The sequence below is a fragment of the Sinocyclocheilus rhinocerous genome, unplaced genomic scaffold, assembly GCF_001515625.1.
Source record: "Sinocyclocheilus rhinocerous isolate Xijiao unplaced genomic scaffold, SAMN03320098_v1.1 scaffold4118, whole genome shotgun sequence".
Lineage (NCBI taxonomy): Eukaryota > Metazoa > Chordata > Actinopteri > Cypriniformes > Cyprinidae > Sinocyclocheilus > Sinocyclocheilus rhinocerous.
This window is the reverse complement of record NW_015628692.1, coordinates 53,066-55,565: the sequence shown is the minus strand read 5'-3', so window position 1 is coordinate 55,565 and position 2,500 is coordinate 53,066. Positions and strand designations below refer to the sequence as shown.

Here is a 2,500-nt window from a genome sequence, read left to right as displayed (position 1 = left end):
TGAGTGAGTGAGTGAGTGAGTGAGTGAGTGAGTGAGTGAGTGAGTGAGTGAGTGAGTGAGTGAGTGAGTGAGTGAGTGAGTGAGTGAGTGAGTGAGTGAGTGAGTGAGTGAGTGAGTGAGTGAGTGAGTGAGTGAGTGAGTGAGTGAGTGAGTGAGTGAGTGAGTGAGTGAGTGAGTGAGTGAGTGAGTGAGTGAGTGAGTGAGTGAGTGAGTGAGTGAGTGAGTGAGTGAGTGAGTGAGTGAGTGAGTGAGTGAGTGAGTGAGTGAGTGAGTGAGTGAGTGAGTGAGTGAGTGAGTGAGTGAGTGAGTGAGTGAGTGAGTGAGTGAGTGAGTGAGTGAGTGAGTGAGTGAGTGAGTGAGTGAGTGTGTGTTTGTGTGTGTGTGTGTGTGTGTGTTTCTCACCCATGTTCCATGTTCCGATGAAGATGGAGATCATGTCTGGCTCGTCCTGATTGGAATGTTTGTTCTTCATGAGTTGCAGCAGTTGGCAGAATGCTTCCCTTTTCTACAGAACGAGAGACAAGCGATTAATCAGTGGTGTGAGTGTACATACAGATTAATCACACACTGTATTGAGTACCTGTAAAATCTGAATTCAGAAATGCCCGTGTTAATCTGAGTGACTTACTTTTGCACTGGCAAAGATGAAATCTTTCCTCTGGCTTTTGTCTTTTTCCTTCTCAAAGACGATTCCGAGTTTATTCTGAACACGCTGAGACTTTATCAGCTGCCGAACTACAAACACAAACATTCTCTAAACATGATTTCATCCTGTGACAAAGCCTGTGAACAGCACAGACTCAATACTCATCATCATCAGACTCACTCTTGTCGTGTGTGAACGTGTTCCAGTCTTCCTGCGCGTCCTTCATCTTCTTCATCACCACCAGTTTTCCTCCCTCCACGTCCACACTCAGCGAGTATTTCTGGCTCTTCCCGATCTTCGTCAGGTCGGCCAGATACACGTCCAGTTTCACCTGAGACACACACACACACACACAAACGCTGCTCTGACTGCACTGATTATTGCTCGGAATGTGTATGTTTGTGTTTGTGTGTGTGTGTGTGTGTGTGTGAGAGTGTATGTGTGTGTGTTTGTACCTCGAAGGTCTGCACAGGAATAGCTTTGTGTCTGATGGACAGCAGTGGTGAGATGTTCGGAGTAGATGAGCTCATGTCCTGGAGAGCCTTCAGAGCCTGAAACAGTGTGTTTTCATCGTCATCATTTGTGGACAGAATATTAACGTACTATTAAATGCACAATTAGTGCAAAGAAGAGGAAGTGTATTTATAAAAATGAATGAATGCACGAATGAATGAATGAATGAATGAATGCACAAACTAATCAATGAATGAAAGTACAAATGAATGAATGATTGCACAAATTAATGAATGAATGCACGAATTAATGCATGAATGAATGCACAAACTAATCAATGAATGAAAGTACAAATGAATGAATGATTGCACAAATTAATTAATGAATGCACGAATTAATGCATGAATGAATGAATGCACAAACTAATCAATGAATGAAAGTACAAATGAATGAATGAATGCATGAATGAATGCATGAATGAATTAACAAATAATAGTAACAAATAAATAAATAATACATTTTATTCATTATGTGCCTTTCTCATACCCATTTAGCAGACACTTTTATCCAAAGCAACTTACAATGAAGGAACAAAAACAATTTGTCAGAGCCAAGAATTTTAGTAATTATTAGTAATAATTAGTGCTGTCAAATGATTAATCACATCTAAAATAAAAGTTTTTGTTTACATAATAAATGTGTGTACGGTGTTTATTTATTATGTATATATAAACACACACATGCATGTATATATTTAAGAAAAATGTTGTTTATATATAAAATAATAATATTTATATATAATATAAATTATATTTGAATAATATATATATACACGTGTACATATTAAAAAAAATATATATACATGTATGTTTGTGTATTTTTATACACATAATAAATACATATATTATTAAATATTTCTATTTTTATATATATTTTGTAAACAAAAACTTTTATTTTGGATGCGATTAATCGCGATTAATCATTTGAAAGCACTAGTAGTGATAATTCTTTTTAATAATAATTTTGTAATAATTGAATATATAATTATTTAAGAAATAATAATAATTTAATACATAAGTAATAACAATTAATAATAACAATAATAATATTCTAAGAAATATAATACTAAATAATCATTACAACAATAATAATAATAATAATAATGACAGAAAAGAACATTAAAAAAATTGTATGATATACTCAAACACTCAGTATTCGTGATATAGTCGGTGAATAATTATCAGATGACATCAAGATGTGAGTTTTCCATCAAACTAAGTACATACTTTGAAATACAGAAATTTAGGAGCAGCCAGTGATTCTTTGGCTCTAAAATAGCATGTGATGGAACTATTGATACGTCTGATGTATTTAGCTGTGTGTGTGTGTGTGTGTGTGTGT

General features: G+C 34.8%; 1 protein-coding gene across 1 annotated transcript in view; it reads right to left on the bottom strand.

The window, feature by feature from the left end:
- The window catches only part of inppl1a (inositol polyphosphate phosphatase-like 1a), a 46,892-nt gene that overhangs the window by 15,901 nt on the left and 28,491 nt on the right, over positions 1–2,500 (bottom strand). The window contains exons 6-9 of the mRNA XM_016549998.1: positions 1,102–1,197; positions 827–977; positions 629–735; positions 403–505 (exon numbers count right to left, since the gene is read on the bottom strand). Of these exons, the coding sequence (XP_016405484.1) occupies positions 403–505; positions 629–735; positions 827–977; positions 1,102–1,197 (457 nt within the window). The remainder of the gene's footprint in view (positions 1–402; positions 506–628; positions 736–826; positions 978–1,101; positions 1,198–2,500) is intronic.